Raw genomic sequence first — 18,450 nt, forward strand, 5'->3', positions numbered from 1 at the left:
TTTCCGGGATTGCCAGATTTAATGAGTTCAGTAACCTAATTTCATGATAACCTAGTGTTCCTTTGGAATCTGATGAAAGAATTAAATTTGGGGATGTTGTAGGCAATCTTGGTCTACATAGGTAATGGTACATGTTCCTTCATTAAACCAGGAAGTGTATCTTTTGCTAGATGGTTACCATGACCCCAGATTTTCGTTCGTTCCGCCGGGACCTGAAGACCTGGCTCTTTGAGCTTTCCGGCCAGGACTGAGAACTTTTAATTTTTAACCTATTGCAATTGGGTTTTTAATTAGAGTTAAGGGTTTTAGATTTTAATTAAGGATAATTTAATTTATTTTAATTTGTTATTAAATTTTGTATTGTCATATTGTTTTAATTGCCTTGTGAACCGCCCTGGGTTCTACGGGAGAAGGGCGGTATATAAGTTTAAATAATAAATAAATAAATAAATAAATAAATAAATAAATAAATAAATAAATAAATAAATGTTTATTTCGAGTCTGCAAGAACTTGCAGGAGGCAGTGGCATCCCAGCCAAATGTTAGGGAACAACTTAAGGCAACCTCTCCTCCAATTGAAGATGATGAGTTATGGAGTCCAAGTCCAAGAGACCAAAAGCCATAGAAGCTTCTAGGGTGAAGAAATAGTATGAGCAGGAACGATAAGAATTTCTCCAACAAAGTTACTAGCTACATCAAGGAGGAAAGTCCTGTTCTGCAGATTTAAACCTGCCATCTGAGCTTCTTCAGTATCCTTTACAGTTTTTACTGAATCCTGAACATCATGGATCTTTTTCTTGCATCCAAAACTATGTATCAGGATCCATTGACTTTCTCTTCTTTTTGACCACTGAAGTAAGAAAAGGCCTGTCTTACAAAGAGCAGAACTATGCTACCTGCAAGGACTTACTACCTCAGTATCTTTGTTTTGCTTTGTTCTTTTTCCTCAACATTAGGCCAGCACTGCCAATTACTTAAGAGTGATTGATAGCAATTGTGGCTTTCAAATAGGACAAATTGCAAGTAAAGTTCTAATCACTTTTGGCAATAAAATAGAGGAGTTATGATAAGCAAAGGAGATGCTATGAGCACAGATGACTTGGCATCTGTAGTTGTTGGGCAAATACAGCATTTAGCAGGTTCCTTACTTCATGGGAAGATTCCAAACTGTTCATCAACAACAACAAAAAATTAGAACTGAGCAAAGACATTTCTCTGTCTTTCTGAATCAGAAGGTGTTGTGTCTGAAAAGGCTTCCCTTCCATTCTATCCCAACAGGAACAATATTTCTTATCGGCTTGATAGCAGTGGTTAATGTTAAGTAAGTTCTCCTCATTTAGTCATTAAATTTTTATGGTCACTCATTTGCAAAATGACTGAGTTTGGCGAAGTCTTTCTGCAATTGTCCCTTAATAAGTCTTATGTTGTACTCAATGCATGATTGGAAGGATGGAGGAGATGTTTATCACCATGAAATGTATGAAAACAGGTAAGTGATGACTGAGACATTCCTAAGATTGTGACCTGTGCCTTTAGAAGAATCTCCTTAATGATGTTTTCTGGAATGCTCTCAATTGGTCTTTCTCAACCTTAGCAACTTTGAGATGTATGGCTGTGAACCCCCCAGGGAATTAAAATCCATAGATCTTCAAGTTGTCAAAGATGGGGGGGGGGAAACTGCTCTAGATTATTCCTTAATTGAATACTTGTACAAATTGCTGATAAATTCCGCTGGTTCATTAGATCATTAGCAGCATATCTGAGTCATGTTTTATCACCTTCAGGTTCATTAGCTGTATGCCAGGGTGAAAAACTCAGTCCACAACAGATTGGAATATTGCAGTTGGCATCCAGAAAAAAAGTTCTTCAAAAGAGATGATGCTTTTATAGGAAGAAAATACAGGTGTATAAAAGATATACTGAACGTTTTAGTCTTTGCCAATTATTACAACTGCATCCTTCCCAACGTGATACCTCTTTCCAATTTGCTGTAAACCAAATTTCAATTTAATGATGTAGAGGCTCTCCAACTATTTCACCATCTGAAAAAATCTTTATCTCTTAGCCAATTCTATGTTACCAGGATCCAGAAAAGATCTCTGTGATGAATGCAGATGTCCCTGCCTGTGCAATTGGTAAGGTGTTCACACAGTCATCTAAAAAGTACCCCCTTTACATTTTTCACTCCAAGAAACTCAAAAGCATTATATAAATTTACAGCAACTGGAAGAAAGCTTCTGGTCACTAAATCAGTCTTGAGAGCTGACATCTTCTACTGAAAGGGTAGAACAACAGCTAATGACCCTCTTTTACCGGTCTACTATAGAGAGTGTCCTCTCGTATGGTATTGTGGTTTGGTATGCTGGTCTGACAGCCGCGGATAGGAAAGTATTACAGAGGGTAGTGAGCACAGCACAAGACATTGTGGGCTGTTCCCTGACACCACTGGATGACATCGCCAGGGCTCGTTGCCTTGGAAGAGTGAGGAAGATTCTCAGGGATGACTCACACCCTGGACGGTATCTCTTTACTCTCCTACCATCCAGTAGGAGATACAGGAATATAGCCAGCTGTACCAACAGGCTGAAAAATAGCTTTTATCCGTGGGCTGTTAGGCTTTTAAATGGGACATAATCTTATGCAGAATTGACTTGGGAGGCCGGTGTGTGGTGTAGTTGGTTCACATAGTGTGGTGGGATGGAGGGTTTGTTGTCACTTTGTGTTGGGAGGAGAGAGCACGGGGGGAGGCTCAGCTAATCTCAATGTACACATGTACTTTGACAATAAAGGTTTATTATTATTATCATTATTATTATTTATTTCCTTTTCAAGTATACACAATCATCACTAGGTATGATAATTACACCTAGTGTATTTACAAGTTGCATGGAGATGCAACCAGACTTTTTTTGTTTCTAAGTTCAACTAAGTTCCACTTTACAGTCTCTTCTTTCTTCACTCAACAAGGTGATGGCCTTTCTCAAAAGCAAGGATTGCAATAGCAATAGCTATAGCACTTGTATACCGTTTTACAGTGCTTTACAGCCCACTCTAAGTGGTTTACGGAGTCAGCCTATTGCAATGAAGCTCTGGGTTCCTTCAATTTTTATCAGATAACTTCACAACTACCAAACAGTCTGTATCCTTATTGGAGAAGATTTCACTTTTAATCAGATCCATATTTTGAAGCCCATCTTGGGCAATTCCAAACATCTTCTGGTGAAGATATCACCTCTTATACTTTGGCCCCAGGGATTTTGTATTATTATTATTATTATTATTATTATTATTATTATTATTATTATTATTATTATTATTATTATTATTATTCTGTGCAAATGTGTACACTATGTGTAGAACAACAGGGAAGCTACAACCACTGTTAAAAATCACTTTGGTTTTCCTTTACAGATTTTCTTGGTCCTTGATGATCAGTTTCATTGGACTTCATTATGATTTATCTATGTGAGAAGAAATGTCACAGGTGAGTTTCTTTCTTGTATTGGTCTTGTCAGGGAACAGACTCAGTTGTTCATAGCATAAGATGGCCACTTTTATGGACTCCTAAACAGTTGCTTTTTGATCATGGCTAATAATTTATAGGACGCTTATTCTTAGATGAGCAGTTTCACATATCCTCAGTATCTGATCAGCAGTTGGATTGGCAGATGAAATGGACCAGCAAAATATCTGGTCGGTGTTAATTTTATCTTATACATTTTAGCTGAATTCATTTGTGATAATTCAGCACATAGTTCCTCACAACAAATCTCATATTTTGGATACCATCCCATTTATTTTCATCAACTTTATCTCAGCTTTCAGTTCTGCTGTTAGCTAGGCATTGTAAGAGTTGCAGGTCCACCATGAGATACACAAATGTTGAACTCTACCATTGATGAGAACTCCCGCTCCCTTTTTTTTTAAATAATCATTGGCCAGTTTGGGCTAGTTTTGTACACTGAGGGAAAAGATTTGGTTATCCAACCAAAACTGTCTGCTCAATGGGCACTCCAGAAACTTGTCAATAATTTTTTAGGGTTTCTCCCATTGTCAATAGAGATTCTCAGTCACTGAGGTCATGGTTGACCCAAAGATGTTTTTTCATAAGGCCACTGAATTTTGTTTTTCCTTGAAGATGATTTGCTTCTCATCCAAGAAGCTTCTTCAGTTCTGACTGAATGGTGGGGAATGAAAGGATTTACATTCCTTGCAGTCATCTGGTTGTTAGCACTCTTTGTGAGAGTCAGTGAGGCCACTTGGAGATTTATCTGTGCCCTCAGAGTCACCTGAATAGTGCAAACGGGTGTGAAACCTTCTTGGAACTGCTGAAAGGACTATGTTCTAAACAGGAGATAGGTGGTGTCATGTCTCTCCCCCTCTGTTAAGAGAGAGCTGTCTTAATGTAGATGGCCTCTTTGACCTCTTTTTCGAGCAGTCCTTTCAGTGCAGAATGTGGACTTTGTCTCCCATTGCTATGGGATCAGTGCTATGACTGATAGCAATTATGGCTCTCAACAGAACAATGACACATGCAAAAAGCACCACAGTAATGTTGGTATCTGCATTGTTACTATTTTGTTCATTAAGGCAAATCGGACTTTGTGGTCAACAGCTGAAGGCTGCGGTTCTGAGCTTTGATTCATTTTGCATCTTCTATGCTCCGGGATGGTGATGAAATGTTGGCGCCTTAACCTGTGTGCAATTTCTTTGTAGGAATAAAAACAGCCGCAAAACCTCGCTGCATATGTTGACTTTCTTCACCTATCAAAGCGTTAAGCTTTCTGTTAACGGTATTTTTATTTATTTTTTTTCTTTCTGCTTTCATTGCAATTCATTTTCTTTCTTTCTGCATTTGTTGCAATTCATGCATTTTTCTTTCTTTCTGCATTTGTTGCAATTCATGCATTTTTTCCCCTTTCTGCATTCATTGCAAGTCATGTTTAGTAGCTGTATATGCTGCAGTCCATAACTCCCAAGACTCTCCTCTCCTTCCGACTATGAAAGTCAGCAGGTTATGTTTCACAGAGTAGTGATGATGTTGATTACTCAACAAAACAACTGATCAGCTGAATGCAGGGAAGTGCTTCCCCACTGGAGAAGAATGTAATTTGAACATTGTCAGAGACAATTGAATTATTTGTTCATTAGGATGTGGCTCCCCCTCCTCATTTCCCAGAGTGACCCCTTTTGCCACATTAACTTAAGCATTTGCCTTGGAGAATAGGTGCATAAGGAGGTTGCTAACTGTACATAACAAGTTGCTAATCATGAGGAAATTATAATGGCTTTTCATGGTCCGTTGTCATTTAGTTATCTACATGCAATGTCTACCCTCTATGTGCAAATGTCCCCATTAGCATGGGGGCATAAAAGGCCAATCTATTTGTTTTGCAGTGTGCAGTTGCTGCCGAGGTAAAAGGTCTAAGTACACATTACAGGCTAATGTGGTTAATGCTGTTCCAGTCCTGGTTTTTTAATCACTGAAACATCTTCAGCAGTAGGCAATTTAGGACAGACATGTAGCAGAGGTGCTTAACTGATTCCTGGTTTTGTTAGTCTTGCCATTGCCACTTGAATTTTTTTGTCCCTTAATAGGATGGCAGAGAACATCTGAAATTCAGGACACAAAATCCATTTTGGCTAATCAGATTCTAGCAGAATCTTAAGGAAAACTTCCTAAAGTTTAAGAACTCTTTGCTAGTGGAACCAGTGAGATGGAGAAGTGATGGACTTCCTCTTTGCTAGATTTTTTTTTTTTTAGTAACCAGAGAGAATCTTTCAGGGCTAAATTCATTTCAATTGTTGTGCTTAAGTAAGATGGGCTAAACACCCAATTCTGACTCTGATTCTCTGACTCTGCACAGCTAGTCTTTGACTTAGGATCAGAAGTCAGACTGAATTTTTTTGTTTCTAAGTAAGACAGTTGTTAAGTGAATTTTAAATGAGGAGCACGTCTTCTGAAGTTGAGCCTTTTATTCTGATTTAAGGCAATGGCTTTGCAGCCAGTTGGTAACTTGTCTTCCTGAAGAATTTATGGTTCAGAAAAATAATGAATGTCTTTGCTCACTTCCCATTTTCTTAAATTAATATGTCTGTCTGCCTGTCTGCCTGCCTGCCTGCCTATCTGTCTGTCTGTCTGTCTGTCTGTCTGTCTATCTATCTATCTATCTATCTATCTATCTATCTATCTATCTATCTATCTATCTATCTATTTTGTAGATGAGTTAAATCATTAGGTTTTGTCTGTGTGTAGTAATTCAAGAGAGATGACCTGTGGGGTTCTTGGTGCTCTCTGAAGCTGGTTGTTTTCTTGCAGACATTTCATTACCCAACTAGGCAACATCTTCAATGATATGAAGGAATTCATGTCATATGGTAGGAATTCAACTATCAAAAAATCTAAACCTTCCTGTAACTAGGGGCTGGAGGTGAGTTATCTCAACTCATCATTCTTCTAAGCTAAAATCACTCCCACCGTTCAACTCCTGCTCCTAAAAGTCCTCCAGTCCTTTGCTTATTTTAGTTGTGTGTTTTTAATAGGTCAGATTAACATATGGCATTCTGGCGAACAGAAAGTGTGTCTGTGTCTGTGTGTGTGCATTTGTGTTTGTGTGTGTGATAGGAGTAGCTTATTTACGAAGCATCTGTAATCAAACAAGGAGAGAACGAATAAAAAATGAATGGGTTCTGGACCCAAAAATGACCAGTTCAAACATAGTTACTTTGTTGCAGTTTGACCATATGAGAGAATATTCAATGTAATTTTAATATAGAGAGAATAAATGAGGATCAAATTTTAAAAAACAACATAAAGAGGAAAAAAGAAAAGAGGAAAGATTGATAAATCTGGTTGAATGGAATTATTGAGAAGCTCAAAAAGAGGTAGAATAGAGAAGTTTAGAAAACAGAGAAAAATAATGCAGGACTCAATATACAGTATGTTTATGCTGGAACTGTGTTAAGTAGAGGAAGACATAGAGATTTCTAGTGAATGATGTCGGTATAAACCAGACATAGTTAAATTTCTTTTCCTTTACTCTTATTTCATCCTTTAATGTCTATGACTGATTATTTTTTAGTCCCTTTCTGCTTTCCCCCCCCCAACACGCACACTCCCAAAAGGAATAGTGTGATCGGTAAGTATGCATGTTTTTTTTAGATCTCCTTTCTAGCAATGCAGCAAGGACAGGAGCTCACCCCATCACTTGGCGTCTCAAACCTTTCTAGCATCTTAATCACTCCAAGCTCAAGAAGTTAACCGCTGAACAACCGTGATGCCTCAAATTATGGTGGAGGGAGATAGTATAAAGCTTTCCTTCCACAACAATTAAAAAACACGCACATACCAACATCACATCCATGCCACAATGCCTATTCCATAGGCACCGTATTTCAAGTACTGCAAACACTTAGCTCTTCTATTAGAAAGTAGAAGATGCCACCTGCTTGGACCATGGTTGCTTTATTAAAACTCACAGATGGAAGACCGGGCGATGACATTACTGTTGAAAGTACCATATGTAGACAAACAGAGAGGCAGGCTTGAGGGTAACTCCAAATTTGGAGACCAATGGAACGTGGCGATAACCTGAAGGAAAACCAAGAAGACAACAATGCAAACATGCCAAACAAAACTTACCATCCACATTGACTTACTGAATTAGATGGATCAACAGTGTATGCAGTCACACTTGGCCAATAAAGAATTCTATTCTGTTCTATTCTATTCTATTCTATTCTATTCTATTCTATTCTAGTCTAGTCTAGTCTAGTCTAGTCTAGTCTAGTCTAGTCTAGTCTAGTCTAGTCTAGTCTAGTCTAATGTTACCTGGACTATGGCTTACATGCACACTGTGGCATGTGCAGAAAGACACTTCCTGAGAAAGAACCATATATTTTTTACAAAATTTTAACCAATTGTTTCTCTTTGTGCAGTTTCAAAGAGAACAAAGATCAATTTGATATAGATTTTCCAGAAAATCCGTCTCTTTCTGTTTACTCTGGCTAACTTCATACAGACATACACAAGTATATATCTTATCATTGATTTTAGGTGCTCTGTTATTGAAATATAGATGTTTTCCCCTTCCATAATAACAGTTATAGATATTCTCTGACAGCACACCAAGTTTGTCATCTCATTAGAGTCTTAAATATTTCATGATGCTTCATGCAGTGTGAAATACAGCTTAATATTTTTTGGATATTTTATGATGATGTGTACGCAATATTACACCCAGAAAAATATTTTGCAAATGGAATGGTATGCTTTTTGCAAGTTTGTAATGACATAAGAAATGAACTAGAGAACATGACTGATTTCCATCACACAAACCTAAACTCATTTAAAACACTTTTAGATAAAATATCTTCTCTTATCGAAATCTGATTTTGGTTCATTTAAATCCTCCAAACAAGTCAGGGTATTTGTAAAGCAATCAGGACTCAGTCTAATTCAGAATTAGGCAGAGCTTAAATGTGCAAATTAATAAGTGTGCACTATAATTTTTATAGACATAAGGATATTTATTTATTATTTATTAATTTGTATCCCACTTTATTATGTTTACAAATAAATCCAGGTGGTAAATATATCCAACACACCTTTCTCCTATTTTGGCCACAGTTCTGTGAGGTAGATTGGACTGAGGCGTGTGTGTGTGTGTGTGTGTGTGATTGGCCCAAGGTCACCCAGTTGGCTTTCATGGCTGAGGCTGGATTAGAACTCAGTGTCTCCCACTTTATATCCTGGTGCATTAACCATTAGACCAAACTGACCGTCAGTATATAACTGAAGTTTTGATAAAATCAAGAAAGGACTTCCATAGAGGCAGTGAAGGATAACAAAGAGTGTCCGAGTTTATTCCCCTCCTTTTGTAAAAATATTCAAATCATTCTCACTCCTTTTTACTGATGACTTATCGTTCTTCTATGCACTATCAACTTTTATTTTTATTATGGTTAAGGGCCTCAAAACCTAGCACGAAATATAACTGAGCATTTCAAAGGCTATTTGATTGGGCTGTGTATGTAATGTTAAATTCAAAGTAGTATTTTACAACCTCCATTTGAAAAAGGGAGACAAGCTGTTTTCCTGCAGGGATCATTTCTAGATGAGTTGATGGCTGGAAACTGGAAACTGGTTTGACTTCAGAGGCCTCCACTTCAGAACAATGTCTGTATATTAAATATAGTCTGACATTTTCCTATTCTCTAAATTCAGAGCATAGCTTCTTCCCTTGGTTGTGATATGTATTATATCTTGTCTACTGATGAGCTAAAGACAGGAATTAGGTTTTCTGATGCTTAGGTAAAGGTAAAGGTAGAGGTTCCCCCGCACATGCATGCTCATCGTTTCCAACTCTAGGGGCCGGTGCTCATCTCCGTTTCAAAGCCGAAGAGCCAATGCTTGTCCGAGGACGTCTCCATGGTCATGTGGCTGGCATGACTAGACGCCAAAGGCGCACGGAACACTGTTACCTTCCCACCGGAGTGGTCCCTATTTTTCTACTTGCATTTTTACGTGCTTTCGAACTGCTAGGTTGGCAGAAGCTGGGACGAGTAACAGGCGCTCACTCTGTTACGTGGCACTCAGGATTCGACCCGCCAAACTGCTGACCTTCTCAACAAGCTCAGCGTCCTAACCCACTGAGCCACCACGTCCCTCTCTTCTGATGCTTACTGTACTGCAAATTCTAGAAGATCGAACACCAGTAAATCTGTAAGTATTACAACAGATGCAGGCAGCCCAAATAACTAGGTGTCAATATGTGATCCCTTAAGTGATCAATAGCTACAATAATCCATTATACTACAATGTGCATGATTATAAACAAGAACCACAACTGGCAGGGTTCCTTATCAGAATATAGAATCTAGGCTTAGCATCCTTCACAACCTCTTAGCTCTTTAACTGCTTGGCTACATTGTAAGCCAAGGCACATAGAGTTAGAAAAACCTCTGTAGAACACAGTCTCAGAACATGAAGTCCCTTACATATGAACTACTATCTGTGGTACAAAAGATTAAAAATAATGTTAGGCTAAGCAAAACATAGCCAGTCACCCTTGCTGGAGAACAACTTCCAGCATCCCTCACAAAGTTTGGTCTAGTGCAGGGGTCTTTTATGACTCATGGACTTCAACTCCCAGAATTCCTCAGCCAGTGTGCCTGGCTGAGGAATTCTGGGACTTGAAGTCCATGAGTCATAAAAGGACCAAGTTTGAAGACCGCCGGTCTAGTAGTTAAGGCACCAAGCTAGAAACTGGGAGAGTGTGAGTTCTAGTCCCTCATTGTTCCTTGTCTGGTCTTTGGTGTTTTGGAAAACAGGCTGATCCCTTCCTCTGTGTGACAGCCTCTCAAATATTGGAACACTGCTATCATGTCACTCCTGGTCCTTCTCTTCACTAGAGTAGCCAAGCCCAGTTCTTGCAACCATTCTTGCAATGGGGAATGAAAGGATTTATATTCCTTCCAGTCATCTGATCATTAGCACTCTTTCTGAGAATTCCTGAGGCCACCTGAAGATTTATCTGTGCCCTCAGAATCATCTGAATAGTGCAAATGGGTGTCGAACCTTCTTGGAACTGCTGAAAGGACTGTGTTGTAAACAGGAGATAGGTGGTGTTGTATCCCTCCCCTCTGTTGAGAGAGGGCTGTTCAAATTTAATGTAGATGGCCTCTTTGACACCTCTTTCAAACCAGCAGTCCAGAATGTGGATTTTGCTGCCTTTGCTGAAGAAGCTTCTTGGATGAGAAGCAAAATGTCTTCTAGGAAAAACAAGGAAAGTCCAGTTGTCTCTTGAAAAGGCACCTTTGGGACAACCATGACCTGGATGACTGAGAATCTTCATAGACATTAACGATAGGACTTTTAAATCAAATATTGTGCTGCCAGGTTTTGTGCTACAGATGGTAATTCTCCTCACCCTACACTGTTCCTTGGTTTTCTTCAAGGGCAAGCAATTGCTTGTTATCTCTCATTAGTCAGAAAATAATGCCCTTACCTTTATTCATGCTCAAAAGTGGCAGAGTAAATTGGCCAAGGAAGTCATTGGCAATAACAGCCATCTGATCTTCTACTACAAAGCGTATTAAGGCAAGATCTGGAACGTGGACAGTAAAGGTGAATGTCTCATTCCATCTAGGATTCAAAGCTGGAAAAGCAGATAAGAAAACTCTTGTTAATAATTTGAGTCTTAATCATGAGAGCTGCTCTGAGTTTTGAAAACACCAAGGCACCTTTTTTTTTTTCCTTAGTCCCTATTTCAGAACCTTCATGGTTCCCCAATAGATTTTGGTTAAACTTGACATCCAAAAGAAGAGAGCTAAGTTAAAACCCAAGAGATTTTTAGATATTGGACTTCTGCAGATGTTTACATGGTCTTGTTTTCAAGAAGAATTAATGCATTGTAATATCTGCATTGTTTTGGGGTTCTTAACGCAACATTTTGCATGAACGTATTGATGCAAAAGCAATTGAATGCTATAAGAAAGCAAAATTCAGGTGAAGTATAAGATATTATGCATACAGAATATCCTGTAGCTCAGGGGTCCCCAACCCCCAATCCATGGATCAGTACCGGGCCACGGCATGCCAGCAACCGGTCCGCACAAACAAGCAAAGCCCCATCCATGGGATGCAAGCAGCACACAAAACCACACACTTTCCAGTCTGTGGAAAAATCTTTTTCAAGAAAGCTAGCAAAAAATCATATGTTTGTGTGTACGTCTGTTCTGTTTCCTACATATTCTCAACGTACAATATTTTCCTAAAATATGCATACAGTCCTGGATTTACAACCACTTGTTTAATGACCATTCAAAAACAACAGCACCAAAAAAAAATAACTCACACTTATGACCATCGCAGCATCTCCACGGTAAGCATGATCAAAATTCAGCATGAATTTTTAATGGTTGCAGAATCCTGGGGTGATGTGATCACTATTTGCAACCTTCCCAGTTGGCTTCTGACAAACAAAGTCAATGGGGGAACCAGATTTGCTTAATGACCGCATGATTCACTTAACAACAAATCAAAAAAGGTTGCAAAATTGAGCACGATTCACTTAACAACCACTTTGGTTAGCATGGAAATACTGTTCCCATTATGGTTGTACGTTAAGGACTACCTGTATTGTATTTTTTTCTTTTCTAATGCAGTACAGTTTTACACAATTATTCCCTAATGTACATTTCTTGATTCCATCATAACCTTTTTTGTACAGGCTTTGTCTTAATGAATTGGGTGGGTTTTTGTGGATATTTTGCCCTAATTTAGGTTTGTCTGAGATATAAACTGCACTACATATTTTTAAAATTGCAGGTGTCAACATTAAACTGCTTTCATTGTGTTCATAGCTTAAAGGTGTAATCTATGGTAGTATAAAATAATTTTTATTTATGACTCATTGTTCCTTAAGACTCTTCAACTTTTGGGCACATCAGCAACTTTGATCAGGGATTTTTTTAAAAAAAAAATCATTTCCTCCCATTCCATAACGTATAACCTACTAAAATAACCAAACACCTATAAATTAATTTTGTATCTCTTCTTCTCTGCTCATCATCTAAATCAGGGGTCTTCAAACTTGGCCCTTTTACGACTTGTGGACTTCAACTCCCAGAATTCCTCAGCCAGCATGCCTGGCTGATGAATTCTGGGACTTGAAGTCCACAAGTCATAAAAGGGCCAAGTTTGAAGACCCCCTGATCTAAATTAAAAATGGGGATATCTTTGGAAATATTACACACAAAAACATCTTCCATTTCTGAACATTATGTCTGTATAATGTTACAAACTTTGTATCGTAATGTAATGTATTACAATACAAAATAATTGCAATTGGGTTAAAAATCAATCCTGTTGCTGAAAGATGCATACAAAAATTAGTATTAATAATAGCCATGCATTATAGATTATAGAATGCTATAGAAATTGAATAAATAAATAATAATTGTATCTGTAACAACCATGCATTAAAAATAGTATGCATTACAGAAAGTTCAGTGTAAACCATTTACAAAAAATATGCATTTGACTCTATTGATTAAAAAAAAATCTGAAGAACTTTTGATATAATAGAAAAATAAGGTAATATATGCAATATTTTAACTGAGAGAAATTTAGATAGTTCCATGCATTCTTAAGTCTGATAGGCTTTACAGATCATTGAGTTAACTCTCAAAATTTCCTATTTCATTCAATTTACCATTATTCTTTATGACGGAAGTCTGCCTTTTTGTCATATCTGCTGGAACACCATGAATTTCTATTTTGACTAAAGGATCAGCCTTGTTACTTTTGGAGAGGTTACTTGGAGGCAGCTGATAGCCACTGATAATCTGGAGAAAAGACATGTATATGAGTATGCATCCTTATAGGACCGCTGGGTTATATCAGTGTACAACTAATTATCCAATTATTGTCAGGCACAAGAAATCAGGAGCCAGGGTATAGTTCAAAAGCACTATGAGTTTATTTCATACTACCTATGTACAAGAATCCAATCTAACAATGGTCAAGGCAAATTGGCACCAGATAAAAGTCAACAAAATTCAAAGTGTGGGGGGATTGGACCTAGGTCTCCTGGAGGGGGGGTATAGTGTCTCCAAACTGATGGTGCATTTGACCCTGTCCTTGAGCTCAGATTGGTCATCTCCTACAATTGCACAGTCCTAGGTACTTTCATACATGGATAGAGATCTTTTTTTAAAACTATCTTGAATAACCTTTTGTATCAGTTTTATTAAATTAGGATTATGTGTGCAGGATAAAAAATTTTCAGAGTTCTAGAATGGCATTTGATAAAAGATTGAAGCAACGTTTTATGTAAGCTTGCAACAGAATACGTATTCCTAACCTGATGAATGAATAATTAAAAGAGAATGTTTGCTTTCAAGAAAATATACAGAGCTACAAGGACTGCTCTTGTAGCTCTTCCTACTGCTCTTGACTTGGACTCTGCTCTCAGACACCACTTTTTATTTGACCCAAGCAGCATCTCCCAGTTATAATGGCTGCTTTGCCTGCCTGCATCAGAAAGAGGGACGAGGCGTTTTAGGCTCCCTCCATTTGTGCCCCCGGGAAATGTTAGTATAATCAGACAGGCCTCCCAAGAGACAGCAAGTCTCTTATCTTTTCCACACCATTCTCAATGTTCTAACCGTGTACCTTTGTTAAGCAAGGGCAGAAGCAGCCTAGAAATGAATTATTATCCCTCCCAGAAACATTTTGTACACATGCGAGGAACTGTCCACCTTTTAAGAAGATAACTCTGGTGCGTTTCACAGGTGGCTTGCAAAATGAAATATACTTTTCCTTGAGCTGGTTCTTCTTTGGGATGTCCTGAGCTACAAGTGCCCAGGTTCTCAGCCTGACTGTAGAGATGGAGGTCAAGGATGTGAAGGGACCACGTGCAGCAAACTGCCTGCCTTAGTATCCTGTTATCCACATGTCTATGAGCTCACTCCAATTAGCACCTCCAAGGACTGCCAGGAACCATCTAGATATGAGAGACTGTGCCCTGGCTGGGATGTTCTCTAAGATTGACTAGGGAGTACACCAATAAACAATGCTTTTGCTGAGCACTCTTTCCTGCTTGTTAAAACTGTATAAATACAATAAACTCTGCATAGGCAGACAGACATTTTGGGACACCCTGCGATGACTGGTCTCTGAATCCCACACCTGACGATGAAGCAGGCGCCCTTTGACTCAGCCCTGCCTGTGTTTCTTCCAAACACCAAGATAGTTTCCAGTCATCCTGGTTCAAAACCATTTGTCTGAAATGGTATAGGGTTTCCTGCCTGAGCAGGGGGTTGGACTAGAACAGTGTTTCCCAACCTTAGGAACTTGAAGATGCGTGGACTTCAACTCCCAGAATTCCCCAGCCAGCATAGCTGCCTGGGGAATTCTGGGAGTTGAAGTCCACGCATCTTCAAGTTCCTAAGGTTGGGAAACGCTGGACTAGAAGACCTCCAAGGTTCCTTCCAACTCTGTTATTCTATTCTAAGTCCTCCATACCTTCAAGTTGTCTCTAACATAAAATACTGTGGTCCATTCACAAAACACCTGCCCAAACACTATGACCAATAACAGACAATTTCTTTTTTGCACCTTCAAATCAGTTTTGACTCTGGGCAACTATATTCCCTGCAGTTTTCTTGAAAGCATGTTCAGAAATAATTTCCTATTGCTTTCTTCCCGGAGTTGAGAGGAAACATCTGGCCCAAAGTCTCCCAGCTGACTTTGTGCATATGGCAAGACTAGAATAGATGGTCTCCAAGCTTCTAGCCTGCCTTCTGAAACCACTATATCAAACAGGCTCTAACGGTTAACTTAACCATTAAAAACTGTTTTTATTTGATGTGAGATATATTGAACTACAAGCTGAGTATCTGTTTTAGGCATTGATTGAAGCATTTTGCGAGTTTCAGTTCAGTGTATTATGCAAGCAAAGCCATTCACTGGTGGGGAATTAGTGATCTTGTTCTTGTGACAATTCTTCACTATCTGAATGCTTTACAACACGGTGAGGCCAAATATGTTAACTAAAATCTGTTCCCTTACTTTCTAAAAGGATTAAGTATCAGTTGAAGAAATGTATAGACCACAGGTCTGCAACCTGCGGCTCCAGAGTCCTCTGCCATGTGCAGTCCAAAAAAAAAAGTGGGACTAAAAAAGTTCAACCAATCAATTCAAATATGCAGGGTAGGTGCATATCTCGCCTTGGCTCCACTCTTCAGTCAAACCCTGTTCTGCGCATGCATGCATGTATGCGCATGTGCACACATTTTTTTACGGCTCCCAGTTTTTCCTTTTGTGAGGGAACCGGTTCCGAGTGGCTCTTTCACTGTTTCAGGTTGCTGACCCCTGGTATAGACCTATTCTCCTAACTATCTGAGGGCAGGACAAGAAGTAACGTATGGAAAGTTATCAAAGAGAGATCCCACCTAGGACTAAGGAGAAATTTCCTGAGAGTGAGAGCAATTAATGTGGAATGGTTTGCCTCCAGAAGTTGTGAATGCTCCATCACTGGAAGCTTTTAAGAAAAGATTGGACAGCCATTTGTCTGGATCTCCAGCTTGAGCAGGGGTTGGGACTAGAGCACCTCTAAGGTCCCTTCCAATTCTGTGGTTCTGTAATCTGTATGTCTATCCAGGAGAAGAGCATCCTGAGAAAGAGATATCACATGTACTTTTGAAGGCAACCTATGCCAAGGATAATGATGGCTTGGTTGTAGAAGTATAACTTCCTTAGTCTTTTCTAGTCAAATGTTTTGCTGTTGACTCCGTTCATGATCTGAAGGAATTGTTTCTGAGATAAGGTGAAGTTTCCATGAAACGGTCTTACCTTTATTGTTAGTGTAATTGGATTGTACCTATCAGCAACGTTAAATGGGTCAAAAGCAGAGTCTCTTCTTCTCAAGAATTCTGGTTTCAGAACGTAACCAGAGCCTCCATTGTCCAAAAATTTTCCAATAAGTAAGTCCATCTGCACACCCGGTGTTTGGAAGTTTAAGGCCACTGTAGGAAAAAAATACAAAGAAAAGCAAAAACATATTTCTCTTTTTTAAATATTTTTTTTTTAAAATTTCATTTCCAAAGTTAAAATACAATCTTCGACAGGGAAAAAAAGGAAACAAAAAGAAGCAAAACTAAGAAAGACAATAAAGTGCATAAAAAAACCAAAACAATACAAATAAATTATCTTCCCTAGTTGAATACTGATGTATTTCAACAATAATAGGTTCCATCCTTGCAAAACAGGTCTAGAATTTATAAACTTCCACAGCTCTATTTACCCAACTGATTTGACCTACCATTTATCTACTGTAAAAAATAAAAAAGTTAATAGGGGAACATTTTCAATTGGTGGGGTAAGGGGCTGCCACAAAGAAGAGGGTTTCACCCTGTTCTCCAAAGCACCTGAAGGCAGAACAAGAAGCAATGGATGGAAGCTAATCAAGGAGAGATCCAACTTAGAACTAAGGAGAAATTTCCTGATAGTGAAAACAATAACCAGTGAAAGACCTTGCCTTCAGAAGTTGTGTGTGCTCCATCACTGGAACTTTTAAAGAAGAGACTGAACAGCCACTTGCCTGAAATGGTATAGGGTCCCCTGCTTGAGAAGGGAGTTGGACTAGATGACCTCCAAGGTCCCTCCCAACTCTGTTATTCTATTATTCTGGTGAATTCTCATCCCAGCAACCTAAGAGCCATCTCTATGAGGATGGAGAATCAAGTGTCTTTCCTATGATTGGGCTTGCAATTGCTTGTTTATTCTGGAGTACCCTTTCAAGATTCTACTATAGAGAGTGTCCTCTCGTATGGTATTGTGGTTTGGTATGCTGGTCTGACAGCCACGGATAGGAAAGTATTGCAGAGGGTAGTGAGCACAGCACAAGACATTGTGGGCTGTTCCCTGACACCACTGGATGACATCGCCAGGGCTCGTTGCCTTGGAAGAGTGAGGAAGATTCTCAGGGATGACTCACACCCTGGACGGTATCTCTTTACTCTCCTACCATCCGGTAGGAGATATAGGAATATAGCCAGCCGTACCAACAGGCTGAAAAATAGCTTTTATCCGTGGGCTGTTAGGCTTTTAAATGGGACATAATCTTATGCAGAATTGACTTGGGAGGCCGGTGTGTGGTGTAGTTGGTTCACATGGTGTGGTGGGATGGAGGGTTTGTTGTCACTGTGTGTTGGGGGGAGAGAGCACGGGGGGAGGCTCAGCTAATCTCAATGTACACATGTTGTACTTTGACAATAAAAGTTTATTATTTTATTATTTATTATTATTTGTCCCTTTTAAAAAAAACTCTGAATATAAATTGTGGATTGGAAGGGTTAGACCTGGTGTTGAATCAGGCTAGGGGAGGGTTGCCTGAAAATAATAGGTTACTGTCAAAGCATCATATCTCCAAAGAAAGACACTCTCTGATTGAGTTCCTTCATTTCAGTTCATAAAAGAACTGAACTCACTCCTTCCCTAGGTATCAATATTTTGTTTCCGATGCCTCTGTATTTCACAAACATCCAATTTTCTGCAAGACAGGCTTCCCTAGTCCTGAGCAACGTGCAATTAATGTTCTTTTCATGCTAGGAAAAGGTGCACAAGTATACAGTGCCTCTCATCAAAGCTTTTGGTGTCAAGGAGTTCCTATCATAAACTAGAAGAATTTATCTTATGTTATGCACTCCAGTAAGGCCATTAAGAGTGAAATCAAAGCAATGACTGTTGAACACAACGGAAGAGGGTGGAATTTACCTGTCACCCTCTTCTCAGGCAAGACCCCCACCAGCTGCTGTAGATTAAAAAAAAACAGTGATCTGATTCCATACAATAAGTTTATTGCTCTTGTGTGCATGTGGGCCTTAAGTCAGTGTTGACTCCTGGGAACTGCCTGAACAGGTCCCTTGGCAACATTTTGTAAG

At 39.0% G+C, this 18,450-nt stretch overlaps 1 protein-coding gene across 1 annotated transcript in view; it reads right to left on the minus strand.

Annotated features, from left to right (window-relative positions):
* Window positions 1–7,502: 7,502 nt before the first annotated feature.
* The window catches only part of LOC310642675 (1-phosphatidylinositol 4,5-bisphosphate phosphodiesterase zeta-1-like), a gene marked incomplete at both ends in the record, with an annotated part of 51,382 nt that continues 40,434 nt past the window's right edge, over window positions 7,503–18,450 (minus strand). The window contains 4 exons of the mRNA XM_083366561.1: window positions 7,503–7,591; window positions 11,010–11,159; window positions 13,218–13,350; window positions 16,361–16,533. Of these exons, the coding sequence (XP_083222687.1) occupies window positions 7,503–7,591; window positions 11,010–11,159; window positions 13,218–13,350; window positions 16,361–16,533 (545 nt within the window). The remainder of the gene's footprint in view (window positions 7,592–11,009; window positions 11,160–13,217; window positions 13,351–16,360; window positions 16,534–18,450) is intronic.

Source organism: Vipera ursinii (assembly GCF_947247035.1).
Source record: "Vipera ursinii genome assembly, chromosome: 6".
Taxonomy (NCBI): Eukaryota; Metazoa; Chordata; class Lepidosauria; order Squamata; family Viperidae; genus Vipera; species Vipera ursinii.